We start from the raw sequence: 19,742 nt of genomic DNA, 5'->3' as shown, positions 1-19,742 counted from the left end.
GGACATCTTCTACGCGTCCACGGTCCACCCGGCGGGAGCTACCCACGGGGTCGCTGACGCGGGACTTGGCCGAGTACGTGGTGAGGTGTACTATGCTCATGTACTACGCCAACTTGGTGTCGCCGCCGGAGGGCTACTTACGGTGCGCAGCGACGCGCGACGACCCGGCGGTGCTCGACGCCATCGACGCCCAGCTGTTGGGCGAGCGCGGCACGGCAGCGGCAAGTAGGCAAATTATGTTAGAGCATTTTCAGCCACGCCTTCAAGAAACCCTCTCAGGCGATTTTTCGATCGCCGGCGTCAAAAAATCGGCAGTCGTGCTCTCAAGGGCCCAGTTTTCGCCGGTTCGAGTCGAAATTGGCGTCGGCGGACCCAATCCAAATCCGGCGCGCCGGGGGTCGCTCGGGGGCGCCGGGCGAATCGTTTTTGGCGCGAAGAGCCGCGGGCCAGCCGCGTCAGCGAGTCGACTCTCTTCTCACCGCTTCGTCGTCCTTATCGCCTCGTTTCCCGCGGCGAATTAATGCCAAAGTTGCGCGTGCTGCCGCGCCGGTGAGCCTCCATTGATGCCTCACGAGCGATGCAGTGAAGGCCGGGCGACGCGCGTCCCCTCGCCCGCCACGCCACCACGCCACGCGTAACGCGCCGGCCAAGCCTACCACGCGGCGCCTCCGCCTATATAAGCCGACCACCAGCGTGCCGGAGACACACACAGATACTCCACCACCAACGCGCCCATTTCTCCCCCCTTCCTCCTCTCGCCGTCTTTAGTTCAGAAGAATGGCCGAGCGCTTCCCAGGCGACAGCACGGCGGCGAATGGCTTCGGGCGCCGCCATCTTCACGACGACGAGGCTCGCCTCCGTTTCGAGGCCGAGTACCCGGTCCCGCCGGACATGCGGGTGCCCGGGGCTTGGAGGATCAGCGCTGGCGGCGTGCCGGTGCCACCACCACCCATCGGGGCGGCGCGGCGTGCGGAGATCGCACGTATCCGCGCGTCCCTACCGCGGGCGGCGAGGGAGGGGCCACGCTACGTCCCCGACAGCCCGCTCTGGGAGCCCTACTTCCGCCGCCATCACGCCGAGCAGCTCGAGGCCACCAACGGCGTCGTGCCTTCTGGCAGGCTCAACTCCGAGGGTCGGCGCCGGTGGTGGGGCGTGCCCGGCCGCACGTTGGAGGCTGTCCTCGAGTACATCGAGGGCGGCAACACGCCGCGCCTCGAGTACCCCGCTCCCCCATCCTTCTCACGCCGTCGTGGGAGCTCCTGGACGCTGAGGTGCATGGAGCGGCCCAGGGCGTCCTCCTCCTCGTCCGGCCGCTCGTCAGGCTCTCTCTGCCTCCGCCCCGTCAAGCCGGAGCCCCAGGACACGCATGTCAGCGCGCCCACCCGCAGCTCCGGCGTCCGCATCGGCGACTCCACCCCCCCTCCGGCCGCTTCGTCCTCGTCGAGCCCAAGCCGGAGCTCGGCCTCCCCGTGGAGTACGAGGAGATAGCCCGGCGCGGCTTCTCCGACGAGGATGCCCTGAAGTGGACGCTGGACGACTACCTCCGCGACGAGATGGTCCGGCAGCGCCGGGCCCTTGAGGAGATCGCCGCCCGCAAGTGTGGGCGCGAGGACGAGCACGACATCGTGATCCTCGACAGTGACGACGACGAGGACGCCTCCGGACCGTCCAACCCGCCGCGCCAACCGGGTGAGGGATGCAGCAGGGACGGCGGTGGCGGCGACTACACGCGGTTCTACCACCTCCTCGGCATGTAGAACTGCAAAGGCGGGCGGCGGGCGGCGGGGAGCGGCGAGGAGCGGTTATGGAGACGACGGGGGCAGCCCGTAGTAGTTTTTTTCTTTTTTTGTAAAATATGTTTAACTTTGAACGAACTCGCCGATGTTTGCGTTAAATTTAAGCCGTGGTTGCGCCGTATTTAATTTTTTCAAAACACGACTGGTGGGCATCACGCCCCCAGTGCGCGGTTTAGCGCCGGTACGCTCTGAGGGAACGATTTTTTGCCCCTCGTGAGAGGCCGACGTCTGGAGATGCTCTTAGTCTTCTAAAAATACAAAGATGTGACATCGACGGGATTATACAGCCACACGTCGACGTGACAAGTATAATTACCGCCAGCGAGTTAATCTTCTGGAAATTCAGAGATGCAGAGTCGGAGTATAATTACCGCGTGGGGAAAATCTCGCTTCGGTCAACCCATGTTACTCTTCTGAATCTGAAAATACGTACAAAGATGTGACATCGAGAAGATTATACGACCACATCGACGGGACAAGTCGCCGCCAGTATGAAAATTCAAAGATGTACTCCGCGAGGTGAACATCTCCAATTGCCTTCCCATCCCAGTTCCCACCGCCGCCAACGACGACGCTTTGCCTCATCGGCTCATTTGCTCGGTTCGATATGACCAGCAGTAGCACGCCCACCGTTACCAAGTCGCCGCCGGCGCTCATCCCGCCGGCGGGGCCCACTCCCCGGGGCACACTCGCGCTCTCCTCCATCGACAAGACCGTCGCCGGCTCCGGCTTCGTGTGCCTTATCCAGGTGTTTTCCCCGCCCTCGCCCTCCGCCGCCCGCAGAGACCTGGGCGCCGCCGCGGCCGTGGCCGCAATGCGCGAAGGGTTCGCGAGGGCGCTTGTACCGTACTACCCAGTGGCCGGACGGGTCGCCCCAAGCGGCCTCGCGGTCGATTGCACCGGCGAGGGCATCTGGTTCGTGGAGGCCGCCGCGAGCTGCGCGCTCGCCGACGTCGACGGCCTCGACTGCTGCCCGCTTCCCATCCCACAGAAGCTCCTCCTCCCGCGCCCTCCCCCCGGCGAGAAGCTCGACGGCCTCATCTTCATGGTCCAGGCGACGAGGTTCACCTGCGGTGGCTTCGCCGTCGGGATCATCTTCAGGCACGCGGTGTTCGACGGGCAGGGGGCGGCGCAGTTTCTCACGGCGGCAGGGGAGCTAGCGCGGGGGCTCAAGGCGCCGTCGGTGGCTCCGGTGTGGGACCGCGACGCGATCCCAGACCCTCCAGGCCCGCTGCCGGGGCAGGTCACGGAGTTCAGGCTCGTGACCCAGGTGGCCGACATCTCGGCGGAGAGCATCGCGCGCGTCAAGGACGAGTTCAAGCAAGCTTCCGCGGCATCGGCGGGGGAGGTCTGCTCCACCTTCGACGCGGTGACGGCCATCGTGTTCAAGTGCCGCACGCTGGCGCTGGCGTCGGCGCTCCCAGACGACGACGCCGAGGTTCGGGTGGCCTTCGCCGTCAGCACCCGTCGCCTTCTCCGCGGCGTGCTGCCGATACCGACGGTGGAGGGATACTACGGCAACTGCGTATTCCTGGCGTGCGTCGCTAGGGCAGGCAAGGCCGTCCGGGAGGCGGCGCTGGCGGAGGTGGTCGGCGCGGTACGGGAGGCCAAGGAGGCGGTCCCCGCTCGGTTCGCGGGCTGGATGCGCGGCGTCGAGCAGTACGACGTGCCGCCGCTGGACTACAGCACGGTGACGCTGTCGGACTGGACTCGTCTCGGCTTGGACGAGGTGGACTACGGCTTCGGCGCGCCCGGGTACGTGTCCCCGCTCAACGACCACGACAACTTCATCGTGCAGCTCCACTACGTCAGGCCGCCAGCGCCCAGGCGTGGAGGCGTCCGGGTGGTGCTCCGCTGCGTCGAGGAGCCTCATGCCGCCGCTCTCGCCGTCGAGCTCGCCAAGTTCGCCTAGATGATCATATGCTTCCCGTTTCTTGTACATGTCCGTCCATTAATGTGGCACTGCGCAGTTGCATTCACGGTGTTTTTATAGAATGTAAAAATAAAGGATTTTAAACACGGCCCATTGAACGCTTTTTTAGGGTAAATTACGCAAATTCAGGCATGTTTAGGTTTTTACCAGGATTTGCCGCTACTCGTAAATCGTAATTTGCCATCTGAAAATGTTCGGTTTGCTATCCTTAAAAAATCTGACGTCGGATTTTGAGCATTGAGTACATATATATCTAGTGGAAACCATACATTCACTCAGTGAAAACATGAAAACTTCATCTTGATCCGTTTGATAGAGAATGTGGGTTGCCTGATGAAAACATGTACAAATTGCAAATAGAACCCCACAACCATCCTGTACTTCGGTACAGAATAATCCCGATGGAGGCTGAGGCGCTGAGCCATCCCGTTCAGCTAATTGGGCTAGTAGAGACTGCAAAGTCCTGTTCAAACGTGCCTACATATTTGGACGAACAAGACTTTGTCTTTTGATGATCCATTTTGCTGCCTTTGAACTCGAACATGGCTACATATTTCGATGCCCAAGATTTTAATACTCCCTCCAGTCTTTTTTACTACCTCCGTCTCGGTGAATAAGTCATTCGCGTAGTTCTAGGTCGACGAATTAACTATCTAAATATGTATTATATGTGACAAAAAATATATATTTAGAAACTACATTTGTGTAGAAATCTAGTGATATACTTTTTATGACATATAACACATATTTAATTGCTCAAATCGATGACCTAGAACTACGCAAATGACTTATTCACCTAGACGGAGGTAGTAGTTTGCATATAAAATTTGACTGAAGTCAAGCCTCATAAAGTTTGACCAACTTTATAGAAAAAAGTGCCAACATTCATAATCTGAAATCAATACCACTAGATGTGTCATGACTTAAAGTTTCATATTATATAATTTTAGCATGGCAGATGTTGATATTTTTTTCATATAAATACGGTCAAACTTTGTGAAGTTTGACTGCAGAGAATTCTAATATGCAGAGTAAAAAGGACCGGAGGGAGTAGAATTGCAACTGTTCTGTTTGCAGTATCCTGTATTTGGACGCCCAAGATTTTAATAGACTTGCAACTGTTCTGTTTGCGGTATCCTTTATCTATTCCTGTGCATACTTCTCTTTTTTGGGCAGAGTACTGTTGGGCAGGCTTCTAATTCTGCTAGCATTGAGCGGCTATGTGCAAAATATAAATGCTGCCAGCAGGCGTTTTTAATGCAAATAGCATGTAGCGGGTTTCCAAGCTTTCACTGAAGATGTGATTTTTAGAGGGTGTTTGTTTCGAGGGACTTGTTGGTTTAGGGACTTAAAAAAGTCCCTATAAGTCCATCTAAACCAAACAGGAGGGACTTATAGGGACTTAAAGTGAGCATTTGAAACTTATGAAATAAGACTCTCAAGGAGAGTCTTATAGGGACGTATAGTTATAATATGGTCTTATAGGGACTTATAAGTCTCAGAAACCAAACAGGCAGGGACTTAGGACTTATAAGTTGAGACTAAAAAAAAAATCCTAAGACTTAGGTCCTGTTTGGTTCATAAGTCCTAGGACTTTTTTTAATCCCAACTTATAAGTCACAAGTCCCTAAAAAGTCCCTACCTGTTTGGTTCCTGGGACTTATAAGTCTCTATAAGACCATATTACAACTATAAGTCCCTATAAGTCCCTCCTTAAGAGTCTTATTTCATAAGTCCCAAATGACCACTTTAAGTCCCTATAAGTCCCTCCTGTTTGGTTTAGATGGGACTTATAGAGACTTTTTTAAATTCCTAGACCAATAAGTCCCTGGAAACAAACACCCTCTTATGAACTAAACAGGGCCTTATTTAGACCCTGTTTAGAGATCCGCCACTCCATGAGTCCGCTCCCGGAGCTGGAGTCAAAAGGCATAGAGCTGGGAAACATATGCTCCAGCTCTTCGTATTTTTAGGAGCTGGGGTGACTCTGAACAGGGCCTTAGTATTGTCTCTTTGGCTTTTCGATAATAAATGAGAAATAGATGTGCGTGGATGAGACACGTGACCACATTCAATGTCGATGTGTTCTGGCTCAATTTCTACGAGAAGCAATTGGGGTATCATAGAAACCAACCGGCTTTCTGAATTTTCATTCTCTCTTTGTTTGGCGAGGTAAAAACGGGTCTCATTTATATCATAAAAATCAAAGTATAAGTTATGTAAAGATCGACCTGACAAAACTAAAAAGATAGTAGAACATCTCTAAGCTTAACACCAATGTTCGTCACTTGCATCCGGCACCACCACAGCATCCACCAAAAAAAAGAAAAAACGAATCACCTCCTCACCCGACCTCGACGCGGCTGCATCGCTATTATGCAGCTTTACGAACCTCCAAAGCGGCAAGAGTACTATCTGACCGCCTCCAATGTGGCTGCCTCCTCCCTTGCCCGTTGCCTCTTGCGGCGGGCAGCGTGCGCCTGCAATTCAGATGTGCGCGTCCTCAGAGCCGATGGAGCGGCTACTAAAACCCATCGATGCCTTGCCAGAGCAGCGGCCGGAGGGGGGAGGGCCGATGGACGGGCGACGCGGAGTGAGCTGCCCGCGGGGCAGGAAGGTCCAGCGCCGGCGCCAGCACTGCAGCAGCGGGCGACAGGCGACGCAACATATCCGAAACTGCCACCCTTGTGCACCTGCATTTGGAACTGCCGCCCTTGTTTCCAATATGTTCCATAAGACATTCATTTGGCAGACTTCTTCATCATGCCTCGAACTAGAGAACAATGTCGTTTCATGTTCTAAAACTCAATTTTTTAGATCTTCTTGAGTTTGCGGGAGTTTTTTTTTTTTTTTGCGAGTAAGTTTGAGGGAGTATTAGGAGTGTTACTCTTGTGTATCATGTAGGAATATATGTTAGTTTAGACCGATACTCTTGTATATCTCACCGCAAATAGAGAAAATTTATTTGCCTATTTCTCATTTTATCTAACAATATGTTTCTACCAGAAATAAATTTAACAATACGTATCAAGTAACTGATCTATCTTGATCGATCCCCTGAACCGAGTTCCTAGTTGTCAGACATCCTGCAAGGAATTCATCAAGACAACAAACATTATTCTATCACCATATCACGGATGAAGATCAACTGAATCCGGCCAATTCACCATTCACCCATAGTCGAGTCGCAAACTCTAATTTGGCACGCCAAAATTATTCGTGATAGATTTGATGGTCATAGTGAAAGCAGCATTCTTAATTTTGATCTAACTTAGTATCTGAAGTTCTGAAACGGCTTAGTATCTGAAACTCTAATTCACCATTCACCCATAGGGAAAGCAGCATTCTTATTTTTTGTTTTTTAAATCCATGAACTTTTTTCCAAATCCTCAAACCTTTTTGTCAAAATCCGCAAAAAAAATTCAAATCCATGATTTGTTTTCAAAATCCGTGAACTTTTTCAAATTCATATTTTTTATTTGCAAATTATTTTTTAAACTTGTGAACTTTTTTGAATTCACGAACTTTATTTCAAATATTTGCGATTTCTTTTGGATTTTTTTTTCTTTTTTTGCAAATCAACGGTTGGCCAATCAACCAGGTGGGCGAGCGATTGCTCGCGCGCCTTATGGGCCGGCGCATATTTGCTTGCGAGTGGGCGCGAGACCGAGGCATAAGGCGCCGATTATGTGGTCTCCATGCACGTTAGCTAGGGTTTCTCGTGCCGCCGTCGTCGCCTTCATCTGAGAAAATTTGTTCCCCTCGCCTCCAGTTGTCATCTTGGCGCTGAGAGGTGGGGGACCACGGATCTTCAAGACCTCTATGTTCTTTGTCAACACCTAATGATCTTTATAGTTTTGTGAGAATAAACTTTCTCTCATTCTTTTGGTAGTGCCATGAGGATAGAGAGTATTTTGTCCTCGCAGATTCGATTATTCTGATCTGATGAGTTTATATTGTTGTGTCAAGCTTTTTTTATTGGTTTGATTCTTTGCGGAGGTAAAATTTTTCATCGACATCATGGTGAAGATATAGTGATTCGAGGGCCTGAACTTCTAGGGGATCATCCCTGGCCCAAGTAGACCAAGGCATCCCATCTGTTTAGATGGGCAACTCAAGGGGCTTTCAAAAATCATTATTGGTAATGTTCATGCGGGTGAAAAAATAACAACATCGTTGCTCCAGTCTAATTGCAGCCTCTTTACCGAAGTCTTTGCAGAGATTGTTACCGCGAAGAAGGTGTTACAAGAGATTTCATTGTAATTCTTAGTCATAGGAGTTACTTTCTATTTTCTTGGATCTTAGGTCAAAATCAGTGTTACCTGTAATTGTTATGATCAATAAAGTTACATGTGTTTCTAAAAAAAAGTGGTCTCCATGCACCCCTCAAAAAAAAAGAGAAGGGGGGGGGGGGGGGGGGGGGGGGCTCTCCATGCTCTTGCCACAAATCACGAAAAAGTATCCTCTCAACACAAATAGAGAAAATTGATTTGTCCATTTCTCACTTTATGTAACAATATGTTTCTCCCAAAATAAATAACACTAGTAACTGATCCAGCCTGAGCGATTACCTGGATGGATTCCTAGTTGTACATCCTCCAAGGAATTAATCTAGACAACAAACATTATTCCGTCATCATATCAGGCCAATCCACCATTCACATCAGGAACAACTAGAGAAGAATACTCAACATTATCTATGATAGATTTGATAGTCATACGGAAAGCATCATTCTTAATTTTGGTCTAACTTAGTAGTATCTGAAACTCTGAATCGGCCTCATCTCCTATCTCTGCTATCGATCGGTGTCGACGACGAGAATTCATCCGGTCGAGACGTCAGAGCCTCTCGGCGATCCTGGCGGCGGCGTCGGCGAGCTTGTTGACGGCGGCGAGGAGCGCCCTCCGGTGCTCCCTGTCCGCCTCCCAGTTCGCCCTCTGCGCCTCCAGCTGCTCCGCCAGCAAACGGTTGCCCCTCTCCAGCGCCTCCGACATCTGCCTCCCCATGCTCGTCGTCCCCGCCCCTGCCGTTGGCGTCGCCGTCGCCGTGTCCGTGTCCTCCGCCCCGACTCCGGCGCCGAACGTCGCCTCGCTGTCCTGCTGCGACGTCGAGTTCTTGTCCGACGCCGGCTTCTTGGCGCTCTCCGTCGCCGGATCGGAGCACTCGCGCTGGGACTGGGAGGAGGCCGGCGGCACGTACATTCTCGCTGCGCAGCGGCAAAAAAACGTGCGACACATATGAGTACGTGGCAAGTGGCAAGTAAGTTCGCGTTCGAATGTAGTGGCGGCCCTTACCTTGGATGGGCATGACCATCATCGGCGACGGCGGGTGCTCGTCGGCGTCGTCGGCGAGCTCCATCTCCTCGGCGGAGTCCGGCTTCAGCTGGTTGGCGGCGCCGCCGGCGCCGACGATGGCGTCGTAGACCTCCCGGTCGAACGACGACGGCAGCTGCCTGGCGCGCCGCTCCTCCCCGCGCATGTCCCAGAACGACTCGCGCTCCGGCGCCGCCGAGTCCGCGTCGCCCGCGACGGCGGCGACGGCGGCGGCGTGCTTCTTCTCCCAGGCGACGATCTTCTTGAGGTCCCAGGAGAGGTTGCCCCAGCGCTTGCGGCACTGCATGGGCCCGCGCTCCACGCCGTGCCGCCGGCAGTAGGCCGACACCACCGCCCACTTGAGCCGCACCGGCTGCGCCGCCCGCTGCTCCGTCACGCGCTTCGCCTGGATCAGCACCAGCGTCTCGTGCCGCGTCCACCGCGGCAGCCGCGACCTCGGCGTCGTCACGGCGGCGCCGGCCGGAGAGTCGCCGTTGGCAGACATCATTTCTTCCTTAGGCTCGAATCAGGAGAGGATGGGCACGCGTCGAGATCGAGAGGCCTCGCCGGGCTGAGATTTATGCACTGCTGTTTCCTTGGCCATTAAAATCGGCAGGGCAGAAATTGGCAAGAACTTAACCCTGCACAGCTAGTGCCATCTATATCTCATTGCACTTATCCAAAAAAGTTAATAGATTTACTGCCATACCACTGCTGGCAGCACAGCCCAAAATCAGCAGGAAATTAAACTTGTAAAGCAACAAATATGCCACCCCAAACATTACCTGTACCCAAGAGGAGATACAAATCGATGCTGATATATGAATTTGCCGAGGACTAATTTGTTCGACAGCAGTATGGGTATGGCAGCACTATCAATTCGCATCCACAGCCACAGAGAGCACAGGCTGGCATTTCTCGAGCAATGAGACAGAAGTAGAAATTACTCCCTCCGATTCGTAAATAATAAGTCCTTTTTGACATTGCAATATGGAATACGTACAGAGCAAAATGAGTGAATCTACACTCTAAACTACGTGTATACACATCCGTATGTAGTCCATAGTGAAATCTCTAGAAAAACTTATACTCCATCACAGTTTAGAAGACACAGTTAAATTTACGTGTGTTTCCATAATAGACAAGATTTAGGGCGCATTGCATAAACCGGAGGGAGTATTTAGGAACGGAGGGAGTATATGGCAATAAATTATATCTCATCTTCTGTCATAATTTTGAAAGCAGAACACAGCACTCACACCGAATTATGTGTAATATGCTGAAATATGAAGAGGGATTTCAGAAGCATGATGCAAGGAACACATAAAAATGTCAAAAGATCGGTTAATCCTTCCGTTGCTTATATGGATCAGTTGTTCACAAAATATCATGCCATCATGACCAGCATGTCACCACCTAGACAAACTCTGTTTGCTAAATATAATTAGCATGTCCAGCATGTCATCTATCCTACACAAAATGAGAACGCGCTTCTTTCGCTAATAATCATAGGATGTCCTGCTTGTCATATACACAGCAAGCATGGCCACGCTCATGCTCCCAATACTACTACATATACTTCTGCTTTCTCCAAAATCCAGAACAGAAGAGCCCCCCTAGTAGAGTCGCTTGCGGCAGTCTGGGGCACCACAGCAGCATGGCAGCTTGACAATTTCGCCATCCGCAGAAACGACGCTGTTCAGGACATAGCCATAGTCGTAGCAGAGCTCCTGCAAAGCACATACCAGTTATTAGAACTCGAGAGAAGTTATAGGGCTGTAACTGGAAAAATTACAGAGACGCAACAGAAATCAACTCACCTGAAGTGGAAGTATCGTGTCAGCAGCAAAAAGCATCACCTTGGCTAGCTTGACGTCGTGATGATTGGTTAGGACACACTGGACGAAGAGGTTAGGGTTACAGCTGTGGTTTATGAACCTCGCGAAACTTCCAACAGAGCCAGCATCTATGCAGTACTCCGGTGCCGGTGGTGCCTCTGAATCATTCTCAGCGTGAAGTGATGGCATATTCATATCAGACCCTGCCCTTTTCTGTGCAAGAGCAGAAACAAATAATTTAAAACCCTCCATTTTTCAGAAACAAGCTACGAAACCGAGCAATGAGACAAATGATGTAATGTAAGCAAAATGAAAGCTTTAAGTGAAGCAATTAGTACCTCCCGTCCATCTAAACCCTTCATAGTTTGAAGACAATCAATGTCAAATATGTAGTTGTTATGTAGCAAACCATCCACTTCCTCAGTCCTCTTCAACACCCCAACGTACTCACAGATTGGAGCCCCCGGGAGGATTGTGTCCCAGGTCCTAACGCCCCACCCTTTGGAAGCCGTCTTGAACACCTACATTGGGGTTCAGTTTGTTGAGCAACTACAGCATATAAAAGATAGGAAACGTAACAAGAGATAGGACAGCAGTTAAATTAACAGATACGGTTGCTTCCAGGCATTGGGCATGCTATATCAAACTTCGGAATCACTAAAATGTGTAGTGTCTTCCTTGAATGAAAATAGCAAACGTAACAAGATATAGGACAGCAGTTAAATTAACAGATACGGTTGCTTCCAGGCATTGGGCATGCTAATATCAAACTTTGGAATCACTAAAATGTGTAGTGTCTTCCTTGGATGAAAATAGCAAACGTAACAACATATAGGACAGCAGTTAAATTAACAGATACGGTTGCTTCCAGGCATTGGGCATGCTAATATCAAACTTTGGAATCACTAAAATGTGTAGTGTCTTCCTTGAATGAAAACAGCAAACGTAACAAGATATAGGACAGCAGTTAAATTAACAGATACGGTTGCTTCCAAGCATTGGGCATGCTAATATCAAACTTTGGAATCACTAAAATGTGTAGTGTCTCCCTTGAATGAAAATAGCAAACGTAACAACATATAGGACAGCAGTTAAATTAACAGATACGGTTGCTTCCAGGCATTGGGCATGCTAATATCAAACTTTGGAATCAATAAAATGTGTAGTGTCTTCCTTGAATGAAAATAGCAAACGTAACAAGATATAGGACAGCAGTTAAATTAACAGATACGGTTGCTTCCAGGCATTGGGCAGGCTAATATCAAAATTTGGAATCACTAAAATGTGTAGTGTCTTCCTTGAATGAAAATAGGGAATACGCGGGATAAACGATGGCAGTGGCGTACATAAACCTAGAGGGACGAAAACTGAAGAATGGACAGAGAATGAGTGATGTTTGGTTAAAACAAACTATTTAAGTTGAGCCCGCATATATAACATGTGATTTATCTATGGAATTTTACTACCACAAATACAAATACAAAAAAATATACCAAAGCCATCATTATCAACTACACTTACATCTATATAATATTGCACAATTATCAGATTAGCACATGTGAAAGTTCCTGGCAAGGTAGAAAAGTGGAAACTGGAAACATTAAAAGATTAGAGGAAGAGCAAAATACAAACCTCTAGGCGATGTTGCAGCCCTTGTTGAGATGTTCTATTGACACAGTTTCGATTGCAGCTGCAGTTAGCACCACACTCGAATACGACTGCTTTGGGCTCCACCAACCTAAAGAAAAACCATTAGCTCACAAAGCAAGAGATGGTCTTGCTTAACTAAGGAATTTGGACCGTTACACTTTACCTGCCAATATTCTTAAATGATACATAAGGCAAATCCGAGCCGTTAAGTTGAGCACATGAACAATTTTTGTTATTAGCACAGTCTCCTTCACAGTCACAGCCAGCACAATCAGATGGAATCTTTATGCCTTTTGAGATTTTTAGTGATTTGGAGTACACAAAACCTACAGAATTGCCAAAGGTAAGGGAACCAAAAGCAGACAACAACTTAGCCACTAAAGAGTACTGCATATTTTGAAGACAAAAAGAGGACATGGAGACAAACAAAATAGAAAGAACATGGTAGTTAAGCTGATAGAAGAACACTTCAAAGAAATGTAATCTGTATATGATAAAAACTGATGACTATTAATTACAGCGGTTGATGAACCCGGCAATCCAGCCCATGGGCTTGGCCGCCCATGGCCACCCGACCTGAATGGGTAGGGTATGGGTCGCCATCTTCACCCATGGGTCTTGCCAAGGGTATGGGCGCAAGTTTGTGCCCATGGGTCACCCGATTCATATTAATAATCATATTTATTTGTTTTACTTGCCAATTGCTATTTGAAAAGGTCATTTTATATAGATATTTTTCTCTAAAATAGCATCCAGTAGACTGCTATGCAGTTCAGAACTAGCTGCCAGCTTTCCCAGCAAAATAGAGTAATCATTGGTCAGCCCACAACGTGCAGCCTAAGTGCTTAACCATACTAAAGTTAGTACTAAGCATGAGACACTTATTTTGGGACAGAGGGAGTACTATATTATTACTACTATATTATTACTATCGACTGGTACACAGGCCACAGTGCACATGCAGTAAAGGAGTCCAAGACGAACTCAGACCAAAATTCGTCATTCAACCAACAATCTGACACATGAGAAGGCTTTGCTCCTTTTATCATTCACACAGGTCTGAAGCATTGCGGGTCCAAAATTCGTTTTGAGATCGGCCCATGCAGATACCAGCCACACGACACTACTACCTCAAAACTGCAGGTAGATACCAGCCAGGAAGAATGAAAGCATATCACTATAAAGCTAGCAGGAGGCTGACTACCTAGTTACTGGTTGTGGCATATGGCATATAAAACCTTTGTTATAAAAAATTGGGTTGAAAAGACCCCACCTTCCTTGAAATTTTAGGCAAGCAAAATTGATAAACACAAAAAAAATATTTAAATGGCCTGTGCTGCCATACCCGATGGGTGCCCGACTGGGTCGGGTTACCCGGTGGGTTCGGGAATGGGTATCTTTCTAGACCCATGGGTAGGATCGTGGGTTGATGATTGACCCGATAGTGTAGTTGTGCATGGGTCTGGTAGAGGTCAACCCGACCAAACCCGACCCGATTGCCAGGTTGAGTTGCTGCTGAGATATACTAGAACATGCATGGAGAAATATCTGGTCTTGAATTTAAATAAATCTTAACCTGAGAGTGCTGCATCAACAAACGTTTTGTTGATGTTGATGCTGCAAAAAGATGGTGATATCAATGAAGATGTGAGTCCTCGAATCAAAGTTGGGTGGATGAAGTGGCACGAAGCTTCTGGTATACTAGAGATGCACATGCTAAGGTGGATAGGTGGCCAAACAACGAAGGATCGGATCCGGAATTTTTATATATGTGATAGAGTTGGGCTAACTAGTTCCAGGGAAGCTGCTTCAATGGAAGCTGGATTGCCCAGTTGCTTTTGTGTTCGATTTGGACTAGTTTCCAATTGAAGAGAAGTATGTCCAACATCATCTGAGATGGTTTGGGCATATACAATGTAGGCCTACAGAAGCACAAATGCATAGCAAAAGGATAAAGCGTGATGATAATGAGAGGTCAAGGTAGACCAAACGACAAACGTGACATGGGAGGAGTCTGTAAGAGAACCTGGGGTATCACCAGCGAACTAGCCATGGGCAGGCGTGCGTGGAAGTTAGCCATCCATGTGCCAGAACCATGACTAGGTTTTGATATCTTATGGATTTCAACTCTAGCCTACCCCAACTAGTTTGGGACTAAGAGTCTTTGTATGTTTATTGTTGTTTTTACTTGAAGGTATATGCTGTCTGCTGAAACTTAAGCACACAAAAAACGTAAATCATGAATTAGTAATACCAGATGGAGGAACAGGTGGGTCATCAACCACATTAGTAGCAGGAATTGGAATGTTCTCCTGTCCTCCAGAGATGTCATCACAAACCAACCTATCAAATAAAAGGCAGCACATGATTCCTATTAGGATAGGTAGCAGGGTGAGGAACAAACATTAATAGTTCAGCAGTTTGAGATTCCTCGATTGAAAAATCAAAACTCCATCATAAACATATTAAATCACGAAAGGTAAAACAGGAAAGCTATCATGTACCCAGGTAATTCAGAAATCTTTCTGGGAGCTTCCGCACGAGTGAATCGCACCTGCAGAAATAAACATTTTATGTGGAAAAAGTAAGGCAAAGAACAAAATACAGATAAATGTGTGTTGAGGTGTTAAATATATCCAGCATCAAGATATAAAAAACAGAGACCAATCATCTTTAGATTACTTCAACCTGCAGTGAGCATACTGGAGATAAATCTGCCTTGTGACAGATTTTTTTTTCTATTCAGACCCATCTATAGCGCCAAAACAAGCATCAATTGCGCATTCTTACACCAGCATCAGTCATGTAACTTACTGTAGGCTAAACTTGAGCAAATTTTATGCCCTCAAATCATAATTTAATTTGTATCTGTAAATCAGATAGTACACGGTTGCAGAAGAAATTCTGTAGCACCACCACAACATACAGTGGGAATTAAGTTCAGGTTTCACGCATATATACCTCAGTGGTTGTCAATGACGGCTGACCCTCAAGCCTCTTCAATTTATACTTGTATACCACATGTCCTTGTACTCCCTTCTGCACCCAGTCATCTACAACCTACAGATTGAAAACAGAGGGGAATAATATTAGCCAAAGGAAGATAACAAAAGTACAGAACTAGCAGATGCTAGCAGAACCATATCTTGTTGTTTCATGAACAACTATATTTCCGGGTAAGGATTTGGCTATTTCTTATCCTGCTTGTGGTTGAGTGCCAAAGGGCAGAGAGAGTTACCCAGCATTCATCAATAACAAGTACTCCCTCCGTTCCAAAATAGATGACCCAACTTTGTGCTAAAGTTAGTACAAAGTTGAGTCATCTATTTTGGAACGGAGGGAGTAACAACTAGTGTGGTAAAGGAAGTAATCAAACAAAATTAATTCATTTAAATCAAACTACCTCCGTTCATAAATACAAGAGTTTCTAGAAAGTATGCAGTCAACTTTTATAATTTAATTTAATAGACAAAATGGTCATATTGATAAAGGCCAAAACTAGTATCGATGAAACAATTCGTAATTTTCTACTAACATATACATACAAAAGCAACAGTCAAAGATACATATTGTTGACGTGACATTGTCTAAATGTGAACGATGTGGGATAAGTGAAGGATAAGACCTTGTACAAGCCATCATATGTGTAGATTTTGCCGGTGTAGCTATTCTTGGCCACATGACCTCTAATAACTCGTATCAGATTGCCATTATCCTTGCTATTCTGCGACATGACAAGAAATGAACATACAATATATCAAAAAATTGCTATTGGTATTGATGCATGAGAAAATCAGCAAATTGCAAATTGCTAGGCATGATTCCAGTGAAACAAAGATAAACAGCTTCCAAGATTGTATGGCAACCAAAACTCTAACATATAAGAAGATTCAAGTTAGAAGATGGACTAAGTTATCACTGGCAAACAAATTGAGAAACTATTACAAACAACATTAGATTTTACTTTAATGACATGTAACAAATAAGAACCATTAAAACTAACCTTCAATGCCAAATTTCCACGGTTCAGTTGTTGAGAACCAATTTGGCGATGGTTGCCAAGTAAATCATTCCCTCCCTGACCAGTATAAATAATTTCATCAGCCTTGTCCAGATCATCTTCATATATCCCTGACATGACAATGCAAGTTGCCATGGGGAAAGTGAAGTTCTCGTACTCCTTCTGCATAAATGTCAAAAGTGTTAGCTAACTAAAAATACCAACAAAACATATGAAGATGATCTGAACAAATTCTACTCTAGCATGAATCAAATTATGGTTGCTTATCAACTTGGAGATGAAATAGGAGGTAACTAGAGTAGAATTTAGGAAGGGATTACAATTGCACCCAGCAAATCAATTCGACAATTGGGAGATCTAAAGTGGAAATGTTATATAGCTTACTGCTATACAATTTTCAAAAAATGGGAAAGCATAAGCGAAGCGGAGCACTAATCCTAAACCCTAACCCTAAAAACGCTTAAGAGCACTTAAGCATTTTCAAAATGCCAGAATTTGACTGTTTTTAAATAATATGCACAGGAAAATAGGAAACATAGCACACAAGTAACTGAAATAGCATCTAAAATTCAGTTCACACCATAGCAAATACACATGAGGTTCACACAGCAAGCAAATTACCAATTAAAATGCAGTTCAGTTCAAATAGACCCTGATATTAAGATAAATAGCAAATTGTCATTATTGCGCAAGCAGCCAAGCAAAAGTTGTCTAAAAACAACCAAATTCTGGTCAATTTAAAAAAACGCTCAATCTACCACTTAGGGCCAAAGCAAAACGTTTTGCCATCGCTCAGCGCTTAAGTGTCGCTTAAAAACACTTTCATGAACAGTGCTGCTATGAGTGGGTCACAACCTGCAGTCACACAATGGCACGTGAAAAGTAGTCGGCTGATGACTGTTATACTCTCTAGATCATGTAGAGTCAACACTAAACACAACTTGTACAGCGGCTTCTGACTTAAGTTTTTGCCGACACGAAGAGTCAATACAAGGAGACAGCAGCGCACAAAGGCACTAAGCTTTGAATTTGCAGTTTCAACATTTAACTAATACAAGAGTCAGACTCCAAATCAAGAGAGAGCTATTTTCTCTCTGATCCTTTTCACTCCTCCACATTGGCAATAATCATGTGTGGTAGGACAGAAAAACTATTGGGACTAACCAAGTTGTCGTCAACCATTAAAGGGATAAAAAAGGAAAAGATGATGAGTATGACAGTTGCTATGGAAATGTTTATTGATGTTACCTTTTCTTGGTATTTCATACCCATATAGTCAATACCATTCAGCCAATGGCTGTGAATGCCCAAGACAACCATCTCCGCACGAGAATAAAACTGATCCCCGACGTCGATCCCTGAGAAGGAGGATATCAGGGCATCATACATCCAGAGGGTGATAACGTAATATCAAATATGGTGGATACTAAAAACTGAAATCATGTTCACAATAACTCAAATTACAAATTTTCTTCCTGGTATATAGAACTAGAAGGACAGACTGACCTGGTATTGGCCCTAACACCTTCTCCGTATAAAGAAAAGAGTTGTTCTCTTGCATCTAAGATTTCAACAATTATGGCAAGTTCAGCCTAAATAAAGAAGTCAAGTAGGTTTGCACCAATGAAAATAAAAGCAGAGAACAGAACACCTTTGTAACTGCTTTCAAATCAGGCCGCTTGGATGGGCGCTTTTCTTTGGCCTCGCCTTCACCGCCTTTCTTGCCATCCTACATTTACAAGGACAGCAGAAGAACTTACAAATCTGACCATTCACCACAATGAACAGGAGTTACAGCACTAAGAGACAGGCGGCTTGACACATGTAGAAACATAATTTGAACTGCACGAGAATCCACACCTTATTTTTGGCAGCTCCTTTGGCTGCAATCTCCTGTATGACAGCCTGTGCTCTTTTCTGCTCTTCCTGCACCCATATAAGCAGAGAGTCAGAGTCAGACAAAGCATACAGTAAACTGAAAAGAACCTGAACATTCAGAGTTCAGACAGACGAGGCTACCTGGACAAGGTGGAGGTAGTGGCTGTTGAAGGCACGCAAGGTTTCCTTGACCCGCAGCTTGGCACTCTTCCCGGTGCCCAGGGCGTCGTCCTCCGCGGCAGCTCCGGTGAAATCGGCAGGAACCGGTTCCGGCCCAACCACCGGCATCGGCTTCCTCTCCTTTGGCTCGACCTTGGCGGCCTTCCTGGGCACCTTGGCCGCGACCTGTGGAGCCGGGTCCTGGTTCTCCTCGTCCCTCTTCTTCTTAGGACGGCCCCGGCGGCCGGTGGACTGCTTGGGCTCCTCCGGCTCCGCGTAGACTGGGACGCGTGGCTTGCCGAGGCAGCGGGCGCTGCGGCGCAGCACGAGCTCCGACTCCGGTGGCGCCGGGATCAGGGGAGTGGCGCCGACGAAGAGCGGGTCCGGCACCGGCGCCACCTCCATCACGGCGACCGAATCCATCCCCTCCATCAGCGGGAGCTCCACAAACTCTGCAGCGAAAAAACAGAGCATAGTCAGATACTCTGCTCTCGTCTCCCTTCCTTCCTGAATTCCTTGCACATGACACTGCTGACCAAAAATAGAAGATACAGGCATACAGCGCAATCTGCAGCAATGGGGGGCAGAAAATCGCACCCAGAAAACCCCACCAAAACCCTCGCCCTGTTGACCGGAAGCACCAGATTGCAAATTCCCACCCTAATCACAGGGAGACGGCTGAACGGAGCAGACCGAGCGGAACTCACCTCTACCGGCGCGGAGGAGCGACGCGGCGGCGGGGGAGGTGGAGAGGCGGCGGAAACGGAACAGGGAGAGGAAGGGGAAGGCGATGGGGGAGGGGGGCAGGAAACAGGGGACACAGAGCAAGCAAAATAGCGAGGGCCAGCTGCCGCTTCGCCTTTTCCGAGGGGAATTACCGTGTTGCCCCCGAAGGTACGACGAAATCACCCGCCGCTGCCACCCATCAAAGCGTGTGTGGCACGCGGGGCGTCGCACGGGCGGGGCGGATTTGAAATTCGGGCGGGCGCACCGCGGCGGGCATCGGACGGCCCAGGATTCGCCGCCCGCGCCGCGCGGCCGTCCGATGGGGGTGCGGGCAGTCGGTTTTACAGTAGTATTTTATTTCGGAAAGGCAGTCAAATCGGCGCGCGCCAGTGCGGGGAGCCCCCAACGGGCCAGTGCGAGCCCGTGAG

The 19,742-nt window shown here is 48.0% G+C and overlaps 3 protein-coding genes across 4 annotated transcripts; 1 reads left to right on the top strand and 2 right to left on the bottom strand.

Moving 5' to 3' along the window:
- Positions 1-2,348: 2,348 nt before the first annotated feature.
- LOC123059073 (acyl transferase 4-like) lies at positions 2,349-3,822 on the top strand. Its single transcript, XM_044481716.1, has one exon. The coding sequence runs from the start codon at positions 2,404-2,406 to the stop codon at positions 3,706-3,708; it is 1,305 nt and encodes a 434-aa protein (XP_044337651.1). The 5' UTR covers positions 2,349-2,403; the 3' UTR covers positions 3,709-3,822.
- Positions 3,823-8,294: 4,472 nt separating this feature from the next.
- On the bottom strand, positions 8,295-9,866 carry LOC123059072 (trihelix transcription factor ASR3). Its single transcript, XM_044481715.1, has 2 exons — positions 9,025-9,866; positions 8,295-8,936 (listed from the first exon to the last, which is right to left on the bottom strand). The coding sequence occupies exons 1-2, from the start codon at positions 9,548-9,550 to the stop codon at positions 8,569-8,571; spliced, it is 894 nt and encodes a 297-aa protein (XP_044337650.1). The 5' UTR covers positions 9,551-9,866; the 3' UTR covers positions 8,295-8,568.
- A 506-nt stretch (positions 9,867-10,372) lies between these two features.
- LOC123063194 (histone-lysine N-methyltransferase, H3 lysine-9 specific SUVH4) lies at positions 10,373-19,442 on the bottom strand. 2 transcript variants are annotated; one of them, XM_044486924.1, is made up of 16 exons: positions 19,296-19,442; positions 18,571-19,040; positions 18,412-18,477; positions 18,203-18,280; positions 18,058-18,112; positions 17,800-17,909; positions 16,534-16,713; positions 16,156-16,254; positions 15,492-15,590; positions 15,035-15,084; positions 14,785-14,873; positions 12,694-12,856; positions 12,513-12,618; positions 11,219-11,401; positions 10,863-11,093; positions 10,373-10,772 (listed from the first exon to the last, which is right to left on the bottom strand). In XM_044486924.1, the coding sequence occupies exons 2-16, from the start codon at positions 19,018-19,020 to the stop codon at positions 10,659-10,661; spliced, it is 2,073 nt and encodes a 690-aa protein (XP_044342859.1). In that variant the 5' UTR covers positions 19,021-19,040; positions 19,296-19,442; the 3' UTR covers positions 10,373-10,658. The 2 variants fall into 2 exon arrangements, with proteins under 2 accessions (XP_044342859.1, XP_044342860.1); XM_044486925.1 differs by lacking the exon at positions 19,296-19,442 and adding an exon at positions 19,186-19,200.
- Positions 19,443-19,742: the final 300 nt, after the last annotated feature.

The sequence above is a fragment of the Triticum aestivum genome, chromosome 3A (assembly GCF_018294505.1).
Source record: "Triticum aestivum cultivar Chinese Spring chromosome 3A, IWGSC CS RefSeq v2.1, whole genome shotgun sequence".
In the NCBI taxonomy this organism is placed as follows: Eukaryota; Viridiplantae; Streptophyta; class Magnoliopsida; order Poales; family Poaceae; genus Triticum; species Triticum aestivum.
The sequence above is the reverse complement of the archived record's forward strand: the minus strand, read 5'-3'. Positions and strand labels throughout refer to the sequence as shown.